Source organism: Pyrus communis, chromosome 14 (assembly GCF_041283825.1).
Source record: "Pyrus communis isolate YQ-2024b chromosome 14, ASM4128382v1, whole genome shotgun sequence".
NCBI lineage: Eukaryota > Viridiplantae > Streptophyta > Magnoliopsida > Rosales > Rosaceae > Pyrus > Pyrus communis.
The window spans coordinates 11,350,749-11,368,511 of record NC_142578.1 but is presented as its reverse complement, the minus strand read 5'-3'; the positions used below and the strand labels follow the sequence as shown (position 1 = coordinate 11,368,511).

The 17,763-nt window shown below is 35.6% G+C and overlaps 1 protein-coding gene across 1 annotated transcript; it reads left to right on the top strand.

Annotated features, from left to right (window-relative positions):
• The first annotated feature begins 9,303 nt into the window (after positions 1-9,303).
• On the top strand, positions 9,304-9,957 carry LOC137712236 (uncharacterized). The gene is made up of 2 exons (XM_088683953.1): positions 9,304-9,438; positions 9,604-9,957. The coding sequence occupies exons 1-2, from the start codon at positions 9,304-9,306 to the stop codon at positions 9,955-9,957; spliced, it is 489 nt and encodes a 162-aa protein (XP_088540079.1).
• Positions 9,958-17,763: the final 7,806 nt, after the last annotated feature.

The following is a 17,763-nucleotide window of genomic DNA, read 5'->3' as shown; positions in this document are numbered from 1 at the left end:
GAAATAATCAATTTTCAGTTTAAAAATAGTGGTGGTACCCATGTTAGAAATAATCAATGTTCAGTTTAAGAAACCGTGTTAGAAATAATCAGTGTTCAGTTTAAGAAACAGTGATAGGACCAATGTTCAATTTAAGAAATAATGATAGCTCCGTGTTCAATTGTAGAAATAATAAGTGTTAAATTTATAGTTGATAATTTTTTTACTTGTGAAAATATATTTTTAGCTAATTGATTTTTTGTTTTACTTGAACTTGAAAAATTGCATAAGTATCAAAATTCTAGTTGTAATTTTAACGTTGTTTTGGAATTAACCAATGCGGAATGTAATACCTATATATGGTTGGAAGCTCCACACAAAATTTTAGTTATAACTTCAAAGCTGTAACAATAAAAAAATGAATAAAAAAATAAAAACAAAAATCCAATCATCCCTCTCTTCTCACTTAAAATCTAGTCATCTCCTTTGAGAACCTCAATTCCACCACACCCACTGCATAACGGCATTTGAAGCAGAGACACTCAACAAAGCGGTCTCCTTTCCTTCAAGCAGAAACGGGAATGTCTATGCAAACGTCGGTGAGAACAGAGTGAACAAGTAGCTTAATTGCGGGAGATCCACAACATACTACAAACTCGATCCTTCTCTCCTGCCATTGATCCTCCAGAGGGTCCCAATTTTCATTCCCATTGGCTTACTTTGATCCTCATTTGAAATCTGCCACGGGGTCCCTCTGAATAGGATGCTTCATCTGAAATCCAGTTTCAAGTTGCATACTTGGAATAAAGGGAAGTTAATTTCTAACGGAATGGGGTTTCCGTTAGGGGCAAGGGCTGAAAAAAAAAGAGCTTATTTCTGTTGGGCTTTTAGCTCAGCCCATTGTGTTCAATGTTCATAAGGCCTAATATAGAATAGTTGTGTCCTTATGATTAAATATGAAGCCATTTTGGTTAAATAATAGTATAGGGTGGTTTTTGGTTAAATTAAACTTAGTCCAAGCCCTTTTCATTAAAACTCCCTTTTGTTTTTTCCTTACGCAATCTTTGAATCCAAGTCTTTCCAAGGGCCATGTCCAAATTTTATAAGGGGAGCCTCCTTAAATAGTCTTCCAAAAAGTGTTATTTTTAGGCACTCGTTTACTACATGCGATCTCTCTCTCAATAGAATGATCTGCGCATTTGCACTCTTACCAATAGGAACCTTCAGAAGTTCTTCAAAAAAAAAAAAAATTGGAACCTTTAGAACTAGGGCTGGGCAAACGGGGCCTGGACCCGCGGGTAGGGGCGGGTCCGAGCGATTCGGGGCGGGTACGGGGCGGGTCCTGTTTTTAAAATCCTGAAACGGGGCGGGGCGGGGCGGGTCCATGTCATTTGCGGGGCGGGACGGGTCTTAATTGCTGAGGAAACGGGTCCCCGACCCGAACCGTTTCCACCTTCCAAAAATTTGAGATTTAATCTGATCCGTTGGTTTAATCTGATCGCACTCAAGTAAGAGTCTCAGACTCTGCCTGCCAGACTCCCACAGTCGACACCCCACTCCCCAAATCTCCTCTCCTCTTTCGTCTCAGACCTCGCTCGATAGGGCTACCCCATTTTCTACACAACCACCACCTTCTCCACCATTCCTCTCCTAACACCCACCGTCTTCTTCGTCCTCCTTATCCTGCACCCCAACGCAGACCCAGACCCAGACTCAAACCCACGATGCCCTCACCCACCGAATCCAAATCTCGCAAGATCCCACCGCCCTCAACGCCCAATCGGACCCAGGCACCAATTACGGATACTTTCATCGTTTCAGTGCTTTTTCCGTTGTCGTTTTGAAGTGGGTTGGATGCGTTTCGGATCTCGATCTGGATTCTGGAATTATGGATACTCGTAAAAGAGAGCGGCTTGAAGGTTTTGGCTTTCACTCTAAAGGCACCTTCAAGAAGAACAAGCAAGGTTCGCTCTTTACTTTCTCTCACTCTGTTCTTGTGATTTTGGTAGATCTATTGTTTTTTGTAGGTTTGGGTTTGAAGTGGGAGAAGAGGGAAAGTATCATAGGGAGGAGATCCAATTGGGTGTTGAGGGTGGTGGGAACTTGAAGGAGGAGGCGCCGTCACTCAAAAACAACCAGAACCCGCCGTCCCCACTCCTACGCCAAGCTCAGATTTGCAGAGACTGGAAACTGGAAAAATTGGGAGATTTGCAGAGACTGGAAAAAATGAGAAATTAGGATTAGAATTTCTGGGCTGTTAGTGTAAATTCATGGCGGATTAAGGGTTGAGATTAAGGGTTAATTAATCTCCCTGTGAAATTGGATTCACATGCGATTTAGGGTTTTTGTGCGAATTTGTATCCCTTTCCCCTGCCTCTAATTCCTGGAAGACTCTAAATGTTGATTTTTCCAATACTGTTTATTGGTTTTGAATTTTATGGATCTGCTTATAGATTGTAGATTTTAAGTTGTTTGGTAATTAAATTTGCAGAAATTTAAGAGTATTTGATTACCATAGTTTATTGATTGCAATCTGTGATTCTGTGCAGTTTTTGTGCAGATTGCAATCTGCAATCCGCACAAATTTTTTTTTTTTTTTCAAACAACCAAAAAAAATAATAATAATAAAAAAAATAAAGGACCCGTAGACCCGGCTCGAACCGGCCCGTTTCAACCGGGCCGGGTAATGTCCGGTTCTTATATTAGAAAATGTAATCCCCGGCCCGGCCCGTCCCGTTTTCTTTGAACCTAGGTCCGGTCCGGTCCCTTCAAAATTGGGCCCAGCCCGGCCCGTGCCCAGCCCTATTTAGAACTACTTCAGCTAGGACTATGGTGACTGGTCTACATCCTCAAGGACTGTCTAATATGCTCTAGAGCCTCCCCTCCCAGCTACATGCTAGGGTTTTTCCCAATGAATTAGTCAGGTTAGCAAAGGAAACGGTAATCGTTACTTACTACACAAAACTCTCTCAAGTTCTCTTTTTATCTCTACTACTTTTCAGACTTAGGCATCGAAGGCCCTCTAGCGAACATCCTCCCAGTTCAAGGTGTTCGTCAATTAGGCTAACAACGTTTATTCTTTTGTAGGTGAAATTTCGTCATATCAACCGTGTACGAAATTTGCATTCACATGCCACATTTTGTGATCTTCAAATTTAGTGGTAGCTTGAATTCTTATGTTTTCATGCTTATTTGCTAAAATTAGAAATCAAATTGCAATTTATATGAGTCGAACTTAAAACATTTCGCCTACAAATTAAAAAAAAAAAAATACCTCTAAGCTATAGTGCTAAATTTCAATGTCGAATGACCAAATTATTACCAACATATTCGGTTTAATTTACGATTTAGACCTAAAATCGAACCAAACCGAGTGTTGGGACCGGACTTCTAAGATTTCAGTTTTCTGCCTTCCAGTTGAAGCTTTTCTTTTGGTGGCTCTGCAAACTCACTACAGAAGCCTGGTGTCAACATCAGGAAGTTGGTGAGAGACCCTACAAAAAACTAATTGAGCCGATGACTGCCTTTTATGGATTCTTTACAATTTACACTGACACGTAAGATGAAGCTTCTTCAGACCTGCAAAGACCTAATAGGAAACCCTAGCCAATATTATTTTGACTGCTTTTGTGACATTCTTCTGCACTTTATTTGACTAATTATACAAGTGGAAATTCTTTATGTTTATGCACGTATACATATTTCTTAAACAAGAAAAGAATTCCGGCAGGGAAAATATTCACTTCATCAAGCCAACTGATTAAGATGCTCATTACTGCGGTTAAAAATTCACGTTCGAGAAAGATCGAGCTTAATGCAACGGGTACAAACAAAAAGTAACAGATATATACACTTGTCCAAAGCCAACAACAACACTTTTAGCTAAGCTATAGCTCGAAATGGACATAACTCCTACTCTCAATTAGTGGGGAGACAAGGAGAATAAAACAATTATTTGCCGTAAACGAGGCCTACTACTGACTGGACAATTCATAAGAAAGTTGAGTTAAATAGAAAATTTATACACATATGTTGTATCAGTAATTATTAAAAAATTGTCTACTGTCTATGCTTTAGTCAAACATTAGTTTAGATAATATCGTTTGTTCAAAAAAAAAAAAAAAAATATTCACCTCAACTTAACTAGTTATTTCAATCGAGCGATCTTAACTCATATCCTTCTATATATCTTAATCACTTAACTTCAACTATCATCTCCACAAATTTCTAGGTTAAATAGTCTTTTTTATGAAATACTGTAACATTGGGTCTTTGTAACACCACGCGAGTCATGAGCATCATTTTTTTTATATGACAAATTTGTTCATTCCTCAAATGAATCTGTAAATGATATTCCTCGTTTCTTTCGATCTTAAATGTTTGTTTTATGTCACGGAAGCCAATTTAATTAGTTTCAAAGCATTAATTTCATCAAAACATATATATGCGAAGTATATACATAGGATTAGTTTTGGGGTCTGAACAATCATACAATAATCATGTCATTTTTTCTTCTTGGTATATTAGATTTCATTGTATTACCCCTTCTATCTTCAATTTCCTAAGCTACAGAAAAGCCTTTTTTTTATTGTTCTTTTCTCTCTTCCCTTCTTTTCAACCAAAAGTTCCATCACCATCACCACTGACATGGGGCTGTTTCTTGTCTACTAATTGGGCAATAGTCTAGGAATAAAGTCGGTCCACTTAATAAACATGAACCATTCGTCCACATACTTCGTACTATATGATTTCTTGTTCAATCATTTGCAAGAAAATTAACCAGTAAAGTTGTTTGGAACATGGAATTTTCTATGTACCAGCAAGGACTCTTTTCTTGGACCACCAATAGGACAGCTAAACGATCAACAACTTTTTCGATCATCACTCTTTTTTTTTCTCTACATCTTCTCTTCTACCTCTACAAAGTTGATTCGTCTCTAATATCTTTCAAACAGTAGTGATATGTTTGTTTACGAAGCTTTATTCATCAAAACGCTTTATTATTCAAAATTCAAATGTGTACCTTTTTAAGTCAAAGCCTATTTTTTTCTATTTGATGGTGTAATTTAAATTTACTTTCTGTTTGATGCATTCGGCTCAGCCGAGCTTGATGGTTGCTACACATCTGTATATAGTCTCTTTGTGAATTTGATTGTTAACCCTTAAGGAAGTTGTGTTGGCTTTTTGCAATTGAATTATGAATGCAATTTCACTTCGGTAAAAAGTTATTTTTGTATGTATCAAACAGTAAGTTACAATAACATATATGCTGACAGATGATTTGATAAATAAAAAATGGTAATGCTTAGAAGTTGGATTTTCAAACTAGTGCAAAAACTTATCAACCTATTTCTTAATCAGTATAGGAATGTAATGATAGGAAATATTAAGCAGTTTAAAATACAAATTCTTATCATATTGTGATGGTCAAAAAGGGAGTCTTTGGAATCATTATTGTGGTTTATGATCAATTTTAATAAGAATTCTTTTCTTTACTGCTCTCCGCACTCTCTCATGTACATTTGATCACAGCAAGATAATGGTATGGGAGAATGATATATGTGTGGATGTGATTGGGTTTATCGTTGGGTTTGAACCACGTTGTTATCGAATCTGATTATATGGAGTCCATATCTTGCCTACGGGGAAAGATATCAAATGGCAGATGGGAGGCTTTTCCAACTTTAGCGAGGTGCAAGAAAGTCGGGGAATCCTTTCATGATTGTCACTGGTCTTGGGTTCCAAGATCAGCCAATATGGCGGCTGACCTCTTGGCGTCGCAAAGATGTGAGACTTGTCTTGGGTTGATCGACCCCCATTTTCACTTGTGCATGTATTTAACAATGATGGATTACCTTGCCCGCCTTAATTTTGTACTGGTTGTGTAAGGGGGGACGCTCAAAGCTTTGCTTGCAGTGTCGGGTTTCTTCTATCCCCTTGTACTTCTTGGTTTTTTTTATTTTTTAGGTTGTTTGCCTCACTGTGGGCCCTCGTTGTAATCTTTGGCATCTCTTACCCTGATTATAAATATTTTCAATTCACCAAAAAAATAAAAAATAACCAACTAACTTAGCCTAGCTAGCTAATTGCACAAATGATAAAACTTTGTGAGCAGGAAAAAGCACCCAAATGATAGACCCATATCTCTCCTTTTGCGATTACTCTTATTAGATGCTCCACCTTTCTTTTTGAGTTTTCATTCAAATTTCTGATTATGGGCTGTCATCCTGAACTTGAAAATGAGGAATCTCAGGTGCTTGGTATAAAAAGTTCATCCTTTTCTGTAAAGAAACATTGAAGATGCCAAGCTTGACGAGGGTTATAACTTGGGGAAAATATCATTATTATGAATTATATATATAAATGTACGTATATATTTGTATGTGCCCCTTTATGACCAAGTTAAGCATCCTGATTAAGCATCTCTCTATCTGTTGCTAGTTAATTAATTAATTAATTAAAGGACATCAATGCCATGTAGGCTTGATAATTTCTGACACGACCTATTAATCTGACATGAAACGACACGAAATTAACAGGTTATCGGGTTGACACGATAACGAATCATGTCGTTATCGGGTAACCCAATAAGCACCTAATATGATAAAGAGTTGGTCTATACACATGGATAACCCGATACACGATAATCAAAATATTAATTTAAAATTTTATATCCCTAAAAATGCAATAATAATTATATATATAATTATATAATATATATATATGTTAAATTAAATTTAAAAAATGAGGTAATATATTTTTATATAGTATAGTATTATTGTTTTATTTATTTTCATAATTATTTTGGTGACTTCTCATACTTTGAATGGTTTATAATATTTGATTTTTCTATACTTAGTTTATGCTGAAGAGAGTTCTGATGTGAAAAACCTTACTGAAAATATCATCAACATAACTCTTGAAGGTAATAGATAAAGTCAAAGTTTCAATACAATTTCCCCATGATGATCGATGAAAATTGAAGAATTTTATACAGGAATAACATGCAAGTTTTGAATTTCATTGACAAGGTTTTAACTTCTGAGAAAGGCTTCACAACCGTGAAAAAAAAAACTCATTCATTTGCATATCCTTGCATATTTGATATCTTGTAGTAGACTAGTAGTGTATTGGTGCTTTTTTATTTGGCTCTTATCTTCGAGTGTAAAGTACTTAACAACAAATGTTGTTTTATGTTTTGAAGTAATATTTAGATGGCAATGTGGTATGCACAAATTTAAGAAATTTTTTTTTTCTTAACAGGTTATAAAGGGTCCGGTCATTTTACCTATTGGGTAAAGTAGCCCGACCTGTTAAGGATCCCTTAAAATAAAAGATGTGACACGACACGACCTGTTAAGATAACAGATGTTACATGAAAATGACAAGAAACACGGCAAGTGTACTTTGCAACCAGCTGCTTGACGCATGTGTACTTTGCTACAGAGATACCAAGCAACCAGCTGCTTGACGCATGTGTGCTTTGCTTTACATGTGTCGCGATCAAGTTATGTAATATGAACATCATATGTATAAAGATGTAAAATGGATTTTGGAATTAATGTATGCATATTATGCCTGGAAGGTTCAAAGGAAAAAGGATCTATTTCTTTGATTATGTTGCATAATTTTAAGGTGATACAGCTTCATGTTCGTGATGAGCTGACTGTATTCCAAATGCAGATTCAGTTCGGCCTTTGTTTTCAGTTTTTTATCATATAGTTTGTACTACTTTCCAATCGTAATAGTTTGACTGCTATCGTCCTCACTACAACTATATGATCTTCACTTTTTTCAAACTAAGTTCAAAATCATCACAACCACAATCACAATAATGTCCGGAACAATTTCTTGTTATACAATTTTGCAAGTTATTTAAGTTGTTTGATTAATTATCAATTGTTGAACATATTATTTAGATATGAGTCAAGTAAATTTATAATTCATATTCACAATTTGACAATATACAGCATGCCAATTTATTGGATAAAAAACATTAGTCAAAATGTATGTATCTACATATAATACATATTTTACAAGAATTGTTACCACATAAGAAGGGAGGTTCTACCTATACTGGAAGTTATTTGCCACTGGCTGGGGCAGTGGCTAATGATTTGACAACACTAAAAAGGGTTGAAACATAAGTTTATGTTGTAAACAGTGGGTATGTTTGCCCACATGTGTACAGTAAAGATTCATATGCTAAATAGTGAAATTTTTGTAAGTTTTTTAAGTAGTTACTCTATAAATAAAGCACTACGAGTGTTCAAAAGATATGATACAAAAGCAATAAGAAAAGAAAGATAAGTTAGAATATTTTCAGTATCCTCTTTTCTCTCCCTAATCTGTTAGAATATTTTCAGTATCCTCTTTTCTCTCCCTAATCTGCAATCATTTTGTATAATATTTTGCAACAGACTCGCTCCTATCCTTAGCAAAGGTTATTTCTTTAACTTTTGTCTATTTATAACACGTTATCAGCACGACTCTCTAACCCTAAAACATTTTCTCAATTCTCTTCGCCGAAAGAAAAAAAAAATGTTTCCTCTAAGGTTTTTATTATTCTTCTTCTTTCTCTGCCTCAATTGTTGGATATACCCTCGCGAAGAACTGTTTGCACCATGTTTACTTCTAGTTCTCAACCTAACAATTACTTATATCTTTGATTTCTTGTTTGGTGTAACTCTTGACTACTAACCCAATGTTTATTTATGCAATCCAAAATGGTGCGGTATCATCACCTATCTTGGACTATATATTTAATTTTACTGCAAATTTTAGGTGAAGCGGTATAATCGCTCACCCTATCCTGCATATTTAAATTTTCCTGCTATTTAATTTTATTGCAATTTTAGGTGGTGTGGAATAATCACCCACCCTACTTTGCATATTTAATTTTATTGCAATTTTAGGTGGTGTGGAATAATCACCCACCCTGCTCTGCATATTTAAATTTTATCGTAATTTTAGGTGGTGCGGTATAATCGTCCACCTTACTCTGCATATTTAAATTTTCCTGCTGTTTAAAGTCGTGCAAAATAATCGCTCATCCTATATTTGTTTAGATGAGAATGGTGCAGTACAATCGCCCTTCTCATTAATCATGTATATCTCGAGCTTGAAGTTTCGAGTACTTATCATTTTGGCCTGAATATCAAAATTTGTAAGAACCAGAAGTTCTCACAATATATTCCTCCAGAATACATATTATTGCAAGTTCTTACACACCTCATTTTTCTTTCAGAAAAGAAAATGACAAACTTGGCAAATCTTGATTTTGTTGCCCTGGATATTCCTGGAAAGAACTACCTTACCTAGGTAATGAATGCCAAGATCCATCTGGAGGTAGGAAATCTTGGGGATACCATCAAGGAGGATACCAGTGCATCCTTTCAAGATCGGGCGAATGCCATGATCTTTATCCGTCGCCACCTTGATAAGGGACTAAAAGAGCGAGTACCTCACAGTTGAAGATCCATTAACCCTCTGGAAGGCACTAAAAAATAGATATAATCACCAAAAAACGATGATTCTTCCAAGGGCTTGTTATGAGTGGGCTCACCTAAGGATCCAGGATTTCAAGACGATGGCTAAATACAATTCTGCAATGTTCAGAATTAGTCCCAGTTGAAGCTCTGTGAAGAAAGAATAACTGAGGAAGATATGCTGGAAAATACTTTCAGTACATTTCATGCCTCTAATGTGCTCCTACAACAACAATATAGAGAAATAGGCTTTACTGAGTACAACCAGCTGATATCCGTACTCTTTGTAGACAAGCAAAACAATGAGCTTCTGATGAAGAATCATCAGTCTGAGCCTACTGGATCTGCACCATTCCCAGAAGTGAATGTTGTTTCCCTTGAAGGGAATACCACATCCTCTCGTGACAATAATTACAAAGAAGGACATGGCCACAAGCGAGGATGGTGGAATGGGAAAGGCAAGAACCATGGTGTCCATTTTCACAACTAGGTTCCAAGGCATAATATAGGCCCAAGCTTTAAGAATGCAAATCGCCAGAAAGGCCAAGCTCATATAAACACTCCTAGAAATCCTGAAGGAGTTTTCCATAGGTGTGGTGGTAATGGGCACTGGGCGCATACTTGTCGTACCCTAAAACATCTGCTAGATCTATATTAATCCTCCCCCAAGGAGAAGGGTGTCGAGACCAATTTCCACGACCAGGCTCAACCAATGGAAAGTCCAATTTATCACGACAATTGAACACAACCTACCTGAATGTTTCATACTTTATTATTGAAAGAGGAAATGAAGTTTATGGGTCCGATTGAATCATTTATGTGTACTCTTGTTATTTGTACTTGTGGTTTAATGCTTGCATTTTCAATTCAATAAAAGTAGTATTCTAGTATGAATAAACTGCTTTTTAACTGTAATTTCTTTACTCAGAGAACATGGATAAAAATTATGATTATTCTCAAAACAAGAGCAATGGCCGAGATTTTTGTCTTGCAGACTATGCAACCACGCATTTAATACTTCGAGATCGAAAGTATTTCTAGAACTTGGTACTTGCAAAAGCAAAGGTAACAACAATATCAGGGCATTCAGATGTAATTGAAGGCTCAAGAAAAGCCCCCATTATGTTACCAAATGGAACAATATTGTTCATACAGAATGCGTTGTACGCTACTCAATCCACTCGAAATTTGTTGAGTTTTAAAGATATATGTCTAAATGGATACCACATTGAAACGAAAAGTGTAGAAAATGTGGAATATTTATGCATTACCTCTAATGATACCCAAAAGCGTATATTGGAGAAGTTGCATGGTTTATCGAGTGGATTATATTATACATCATAAAGATAATTGAGGTACATGCTGTCATGAACCAGAAGTTCATAGATTCAAAAGTTTACAAGCTTTGGCATGACCGTCTGGGTCATCTAGGATCTACCATGATGCGTAGGATCATTGCCAACTCTAATGGACATCCATTATTGAGCAGACACATTACTACCTCAAATGATATCCCTTGCAAGGCTTGTTCTCAAGGGAAGTTGGTAACTAGATCATCACAACTAAAGGTTGATGCTGAATCCCCATCATTTTTGCAAAGAATTCCAAGGGATATCTGTGGGCCTATTCAACCACCTTGAGGACCATTTCGATATTTTATGGTTCTGGTTGATGCATCTACTCGATGGTCACATGTTTACCTATTGTCTACTCAAAATGTAGCTTTTGCGAGACTTCTTGCTCAAATAATTAAGTTGCGAGCACAGTTCCCAGATCATCCTATTAAGTAAATCTGACTTGATAACGCTGGTGAATTTACGTCTTAAACCTTTGATGATTACTGTATGGCACTGGGCATTGACGTTGAACACCATGTTCCTCATGTCCATACTCAAAATGGTTTAGCAAAGGCATTTATCAAGCAGCTTCAATTAATAACCCGCACTCTGCTCATGAAAATGAAATTGCCAGTTTCTGCATAGGGACATGCCATCTTACATACTGCATCACTGGTTAGATTGAGACCCATAACCAACCACCAATATTCATCAATACAACTCATGTTTGAACATCAACCAAATATTTCACATCTACGAGTTTTTGGTTGTGCTGTTTATGTGCCTGTTGCACCGCCACAATGTACTAAAATGGGACCTCAGCGTAGACTGAGAATTTATGTGGGTTTTGATTCACCATCTATCATTAGATATTTGGAACCCTTGACAGGTGATATGTTTATAGTCGTTTTGCTGATTGTCATTTTGATGAGACAGTCTTCCCGTCGTTAAGGGGAGAAAAGACCGTTCCAGAAAAACGGCAAGAGCTGACAGAGGTTGTTCCCACCTTGTCTCAGTTTGATCTGCGAAGCATTCAATGTGAAAATGAAGTGAAAATGATCGTTCATCTTCAAAGTATTGCTAATCAAATGTCAGATGCATTTAATGATGCTTCGAATGTGACAAAGTCACATATACCAGCTGCAAATGCACCTGCAAGAATTGATGTCCCTATTGGACAAAATAAAGTGGCAGCGAATAATTCATCTAGTGCACGCTTGAAGCGTGGTAGACCCCCAGGTTCAAAAGATTCAACCTCTCGAAAGAGAAAGATGAGGGCACAGTTGAAACCAAATGCAATCATTCTAGAAAAGAAAATGAATGATAAATCCACAATTCATAATTTTGTACTTCCAGAAAAAGAAAATGTCATTGATGAGATATCTGTCCCTGAAAAGACAGAAGTACATGAAAGCAATGAAATATCCATAAATTATGCATGTACTAATGAATTGTGGGATCGAAATGAAATAATCATCGACGACATGTTTGCATTTGCAATAGCCACTGAAATTATATTAAGCGATGACATTGAGCCCCGCTCTGTTGAAGAATGCAAACAGAGATAAGATTAGCCTAAGTGGAAAGATGCAATCTAGGCAGAATTAAATTCCTTGGAAAGGCGAAGTGTTTTTCGACCGGTAGTCCAAACCCCGCCTGGTGTAAACCCTATGGGTTACAAATGGGTATTCACAAGAAAACGCAACGAGAAAAACAAGATTGCAAGATATAAAGCACGACACGTTGCACAAGGTTTTTCACAAAAACCTGGAATTGATTATGAAGATACATACTCTCCTGTAATTAACGCAATTACGTTCCGTTACTTAATAAGTTTGGTGGTTTCAGAAAAACTTGACATGCGACTTATGGATGCAAGAATTAGATACTGAGATATATATGAAAGTCTCAGAAGGACTTAAGTTGCCTGAAGCAACTAACAACCACGAGGTATGTTCTCAATCAAAATAAGGTGATCATTATATGGGCTGAAACAAACTAGACGAATGTGGTATAATTGTCTCAGTGAGTATTTGATTAAAGAAGGATATACCAACGATGTCATCTACTTTTGTGTGTTCATTAAGAAATCAAATATTGGATTTGCTATAGTGGCAGTATATGTCGATGATATGAACCTCGTTAGAATCCCTGAAGAGCTCAATAAAACTGCTGAATATCTGAAAAGCGAATTTGAAATAAAAGACCTTGGGAAAACAAAATATTGTCTCGGCCTGCAGATCGAGCATTGTGTTAATAGAATTTTGGTCCATCAATCAACTTACATTGACAAAAATACTAAAGCGATTTGGCATGGACAAGGCTTATCCACTTATCACCTCAATGGTCGTTCGTTCTTTGGACATTAAGAAAGATCCATTTCGTCCAAAGGAAGATGATCAATTGGTCCTTGGTCCAGAAGTATCATATTTCAGTTCAATAGGTGCTTTATTGTATTTAGCACAATGCACTAGACCAGATATAGCTTTTTCAGCTAACTTGTTAGCAAGGTATAGCTCTGCTCCAACAATTCGTCATTGGAAGGGAATCAAAGATGTATTGCGATACCTTCGTGGAACAACAGACATGGGTCTCTTCTACTCAAAGAAATCCACAAATGACCAGATTCTTGTTGGATATGCAGATGCTGTTTTCCTCTCTGATCCACACAAAGCCTGTTTACAAAATGGATATGTGTTCACTAATGGAGATACTGCAATTTCATGGCAGTCAACAAAGCAAACATTAGTTGCTATATCTTCCAATCACTCGGAAATAATTGCTTTACATGAAGCAAGTCGTGAATGTTCTTGGTTAAGATCAATGATCCATCACATCCAGAATTCATGTGGTCTACCTTCAAAGACAGACAATCCAACTGTCATCCATGAAGATAATGCAACCTGTGTTGCCCAAATGAAGGAAGGATTTATCAAGGGCGATAAAACTAAACATATATCTCCAAGATTTTTCAGTGCACATGAGCTTCAGAAGGCCAAAGTGATTAAGGTCAGAAAAATCCGTTCCAATGAAAATTTGGCAAACTTGTTCACCAAATCTCTACCAAAGTGCACATTTCAGAAGTTAGTGCAGGGAATCGGATTACGTCGGCTTACAAATTTGAAGAATGCGGAATCGGGGGGAGATACAATTCAAGGGGAGCATCCATAATACATGCATGTTGTACTCTTTTTCCTTCTATTAGGATTTTTCCCACTGGGTTTTTCCTATCAAGGTTTTAACGAGGCAACACAAGCATGCTTAACACCATATCAACAATCCAGGTAAAAGTTGTACTCTTTTTCCTTCGCTATGGTTTTTTCCCACGAGGTTTTTCCAAGCAAGGTTTTAACGAGGCAACTGATGTTGATATGTGGGCATCCAAGGGAGAGTGTTGTAAATAGTGGGTATGTTTGCCCACATGTATACAATAAAGATTCATATGCTAAATAGTGAAGTTTTTGTAAGTTTTCAAAGTACTTACTCTATAAATAGAGCACTACGAGTGTTGAAAAGATATGATACAAAAGCAATAAGAAAAGAAAGATAAGTTAGAATATTTTTAGTATCCTCTTTTCTCTCTCTAATCTGCAATCATTTTGTGTAATATTTTGCGTAATATTTTGCAACAGACTCACTCTTATCCCTAGTAAAAGTTATTTTTTTTAACTTGTGCCTATTTATGACAGTTTATATATTCATTACTAGCCTAGAAAATTCTTTGACCGGCCGTTTGATTGGAAGATGAAAGTCCTGCCCTAATTATCTATCAACCTAAAGACTATTGGAAAAGTATATAGTATATCATTTCAAAAGGCTTTTTGCACTTGCCCAATTTGGTATGGGTGAAGGTGTTTTAATAAAGAGAAAAACAAAGGAACTAATAAATAATATTGTCACTTAGTAATACAATCTAGTGATATTTTTCTTCACTTGTAAGTATGAGATTTTAAGTTCGATTCTTGCCAAAGGTAAATTTGAATCACATTATTGCTAACTCATTGTGAGGTTAAGCTCACTCTCTTCCCTTAGTGTAGATAATATCGTTGTTTAAAAAAATATATATAATCATGAGCTTGTTAAATCAATTAGTTTAGAGAATTTTTCTTAAAATTAAGATTTTGAGTCCGAATTTTTTCTCCTATAATACATCAATTAAAGAAAACTAAATAAAAGTCTGAAAAATGTTTCATTTTAATCATAATTAAGCACATTATTAATATGGAATTTATAATTTAAGCCCTATAGAAGTTGTTGTCAAACAAGATTTGACTAGGTACTAGGAGATAAATGAATTATTAAAAGAAGGCCATTTTACCATTAACTTAGTGCAACATTCCGTACGGTATTGACCATCTGAGGTGGTTACTAATGCTTGCAATTTTATATCAACTTAATCGATTGCCCTACTGACAGAGAAAACACGGGGTAGGGTTAAGAACATCATGCCTGTGAAAATATATATGGGTAGATTTCTTATTCTTTCGTGGACCTAGTGGCAAGTTGTGAATTAAATTATCAACCTAAGTTTTTTTCGTTAAAATAAAAAGTTCTAAAGAAACCAACTTTTGCAAACGTGCGGCCAAATTATTGAAAGAATAGTTTTTAACAGCTGCTTGAGGCATATCTAAAGCACATGAACGAGAAGTCCACTATCTTTTAGTGAAGTGAAGCAAGCTATGTATAATGTACAATGTTAATCCAAAGTGTGACCCCAACAGTTGCTTAATCCCTCGCTTTTAAACTAAAATATTAAGGGTAGAGAGACAATTAGGAGGGAGATGCTCAAGATTATATATTATTCAGAAGAAAAAAAATTATTATTTTTTCCGATCTGGGACTGGTCACGTTTGCTCATCTTTTGTTTCTCTCCTGCATTTCCTCTCTAATCTTAACACACACAAAAACCCAGTTAGATCTAGGTCCAAAAACCTAAGCTGTTTTTTAGATTTAATCCAACTGTAACATACCTATATCATAACCAAACTACAAAAAATTTCAAATTAAAGAAATATGATTTAAGATAGAAATGAATAGTTCACTTAAAAAAAAAAAAAAAGGTCATGAAATTGAATTAAAAAAATTAAATACGAAATGATTATCAAATACACTCTTAAACTTTTCTCTCAAATTTTTTTAGAGCTTACCTATTTTAACATAAGGATAAACATTTGTTCCCCTCCAATGTCCCTCCTCCTCTTTTGTAAACATTATTGTTCTTTTCTCCTTTTGAAACTTGGACGAGTGTAAGACATTGGCTAACCATGGCTGACTAGCTAGACTGGTTAAGGTCGAACTGACCAAACCAGCCACAGTTGTGGGTCGATCGGTTAGGCCATTCATAGTCGGGACCCTTTTTTCTAATATTTAAAAATAAAGTGAAAAATTTCATAATATTTAGAATGACTATAAAGAGTATTCGTAGAGTTGAAAGATCACTCCTATTCAACGGTATCTTGGCGTGTGTAAATTTGTAATGTCATATTCCAGCGAAGATCACAAAATTTTGCTTTTATGGCTGCGAATGAATTAGTAGAACTCCTTCTAAAGTAAGAGCATTTTGTTGGATAAGCAAGTAGAATTAAATTGGAATATCAAGGGAAAGACAACAAAATATGACAACCATGTTCAACTATTACCACATTTCAAAAAATCTCCGCCTAGCACCGCCTAGACTCTACCTTGATTGATTCTTAGGAATTTGAATTAAGAAATAACGCTTAGACCTGCTTAGGCGGCCACTGAGAGCCGCCTAGGCAACCACCTAGGTCACAGCTCTCATTTAGACAGAAAATAAATAACTTTCATTTTTCCTTTTATTTTTTTAAATAAATTGTAAGACTTGTTGAATACTTAGATGAACACTCATTATATGTTTGTTCCCCATGTTTTCAATATGTTCTAAGACTTTATAATGTATATATCATTCTCTTTTGCAACTTTTGTATCCCAATGCAATTATGTATATTTTTAAGTATAAGTAGACATTTATTTATATGTTATATAATAAATTTAATTAAAACTTAAAAGAAAAAGGAAAAAAAAAAAAAAAAAAAAAAGTAAAGGTCCCCTAGGCGCCTGGACTAGGCCCTTGCCTGCCACTCAACTACCGCCTTTTGAAACATTGGTCATTATACAGTCTATTGTTTTAATACTCTTTCGCAATTGTATTGTGTTTAATGAAGATGTGCATTTGATATTTCTTTGAAAACATGATTATGAGGAATGCTAACTACATTCCTCACTTGCCTTTTCCACTTAATGGATGTTATGTGGACATATTTTACACCTAAATCTATGTAGTTTTTGTTTGTCCCTCGATATGGTAATCGAGCAGCACACTATGTGACTTCATACATATTTAAACAAGGTGGCTCGTTTATGGGGTTGTATTGGCTCCGAATTTCTGTTCAAAATTTTGGCGGAGGACGTTAACATTCCGATTAGAATTTTATAAATCTACATTTCTCATTATAAAAATTAAAAAAATTAAAAAAAACTTTTTTTTTTTTTTTTCTTTTTGGAAGTAGAGATTTTGAGAGTATAAACTTGTTATTCTAAAAAAGAAAAGGATGAAGGGATGGTCATACTTACAAAGTTCAAGATTTTGAAAAATAAGTAGATATGTTGGTCGAGTTCGATAGAAGAATGAGTTTCCTGTGTATGTCTTAAGTTTGAATAAAATGTTTCTTGTTGAATAATATAATGTTTGAAGGAAAAAATAAATAAACAAAAATAAAAATGAGATTCCAAAAAAAAAAAGAAATTTGTACAAAAAAATAATATCAAGAATTAAAGGATTAAATATCTAAAACCTCATAATTTTTTAGTGTTATTCCAAATTGGTCTTAATATTTTTAAACATTCCAAATAAGTACCCAACTTATTAAAAATGTCACATTTGTTATCCCTCATATAATTTTTCTGTCAAATGTACATGTGGCAACAATGAGTCCCAC

Excerpts from the sequence above, each read along its gene's own strand:
- LOC137712236 (XM_088683953.1), top strand. The coding sequence starts at position 9,304 with ATGAATGCCAAGATCCATCTGGAGGTAGGAAATCTTGGGGATACCATC. Across the intron at positions 9,439-9,603 it reads ATAAGGGACTAAAAGAGCGA|TCCCAGTTGAAGCTCTGTGA; the intron begins GTACCTCACAGT and ends GTTCAGAATTAG.